This window comes from Trichinella spiralis, assembly GCF_000181795.1.
Source record: "Trichinella spiralis strain ISS 195 chromosome Unknown Scfld2677, whole genome shotgun sequence".
Lineage (NCBI taxonomy): Eukaryota > Metazoa > Nematoda > Enoplea > Trichinellida > Trichinellidae > Trichinella > Trichinella spiralis.
The window spans coordinates 1-1,016 of NW_003529616.1; the positions used below are offsets into that span (position 1 = coordinate 1).

At 53.1% G+C, this 1,016-nt stretch overlaps 1 protein-coding gene and 1 non-coding gene across 2 annotated transcripts; both read right to left on the reverse strand.

Annotated features, from left to right (window-relative positions):
• Positions 1 to 126: 126 nt before the first annotated feature.
• Positions 127 to 322, reverse strand: Tsp_14866. The gene has a single exon. It is a non-coding gene; the product is annotated as a U2 spliceosomal RNA (small nuclear RNA).
• Positions 323 to 418: 96 nt separating this feature from the next.
• Tsp_14867 (conserved domain protein) lies at positions 419 to 967 on the reverse strand. The gene has a single exon (XM_003368323.1). The coding sequence runs from the start codon at positions 965 to 967 to the stop codon at positions 419 to 421; it is 549 nt and encodes a 182-aa protein (XP_003368371.1).
• Positions 968 to 1,016: the final 49 nt, after the last annotated feature.

The window sequence follows — 1,016 nt, forward strand, 5'->3', positions numbered from 1 at the left end:
ACCCGACTTCTTGGGTGGTGTCTTTGCATTACACATTGTCGCGGCCAAAAGAAGTCACTCGATCTCACGAACCACTCGACCGATCGTAACCAAACCGATTCCAATTCCTAAAACACAATTCCCCGAAGGGAATAGGCCGTTCCTGAATGTAGTGCAATATCAGGACGACCCGCGACAAATGGTGGTGCGAGCACTCGACCAAATGCCTATTTTTTCAAAAACTTATGCAAATTTCGTAACGAATCCGCTTGGGATTCATACCAGAAATTAAGCTGATAAGAACAGATTTTTATTTGGATCTTCAAATGAATACAAAACAGTTTCAAAACTGAATTGTTAGTAATTAAAATTAAATACAGAAAGAGCAAAAGCAAAATCGAAGTCATTCGGCAATGTGGTTCCGTTGGTTCGGGACGGATCAAAGCGCTGTAGACTTCGGTACCGGCTTCTGGTGTTGCCGCGGGGGTGGTTTTCTGGGCTGGAGACTAGGCGGGTTGGGCGCTTTTCCAGCGAGGGCGGGTCTTCTAGGGCCAGGGCACGGTTGGCACTGCAGCTCACCACGCTGCGAGGGCGTCCCGACGGGTGACGTGAACCGCCGTTCCAGGCATTTCCCACCTGATGCCCTAGCGCTGATGGAATTGCGCTTCTTCTGACGGAGATCACCACCGGGTGGGTCTGTCTCCGTCGTGCCAACCGGTCGCCGTTTCGCGCCGGTGTCCGGGAGAAGGTCTCGCAGGCCGAGGTGTTTTCTGTAGATCCGTGAAGAATGTTCCAACATCTCGGACACCACGAGAACCTTCATGAGCCGTAGGTACCTTTTGGGGAGACGACACCGATCCTTTTCAGGATGGGCATCGTTTCTTTCGGGTCCCACGTCCCCCAGAGCACCGACGACGATGGGCCGTCGTACGTCAACGGGAGTATTCCTTCGTAGCCGGGTAGGGCGGAGGGATCCTCCCTTTTTCATAGTGCGGCCCCACTTTCCTTGGGTCCGGGCATCGAAGAAAGGCAGCGGC

Excerpts from the sequence above, each read along its gene's own strand:
- Tsp_14867 (XM_003368323.1), bottom strand. The coding sequence starts at position 967 with ATGAAAAAGGGAGGATCCCTCCGCCCTACCCGGCTACGAAGGAATACT.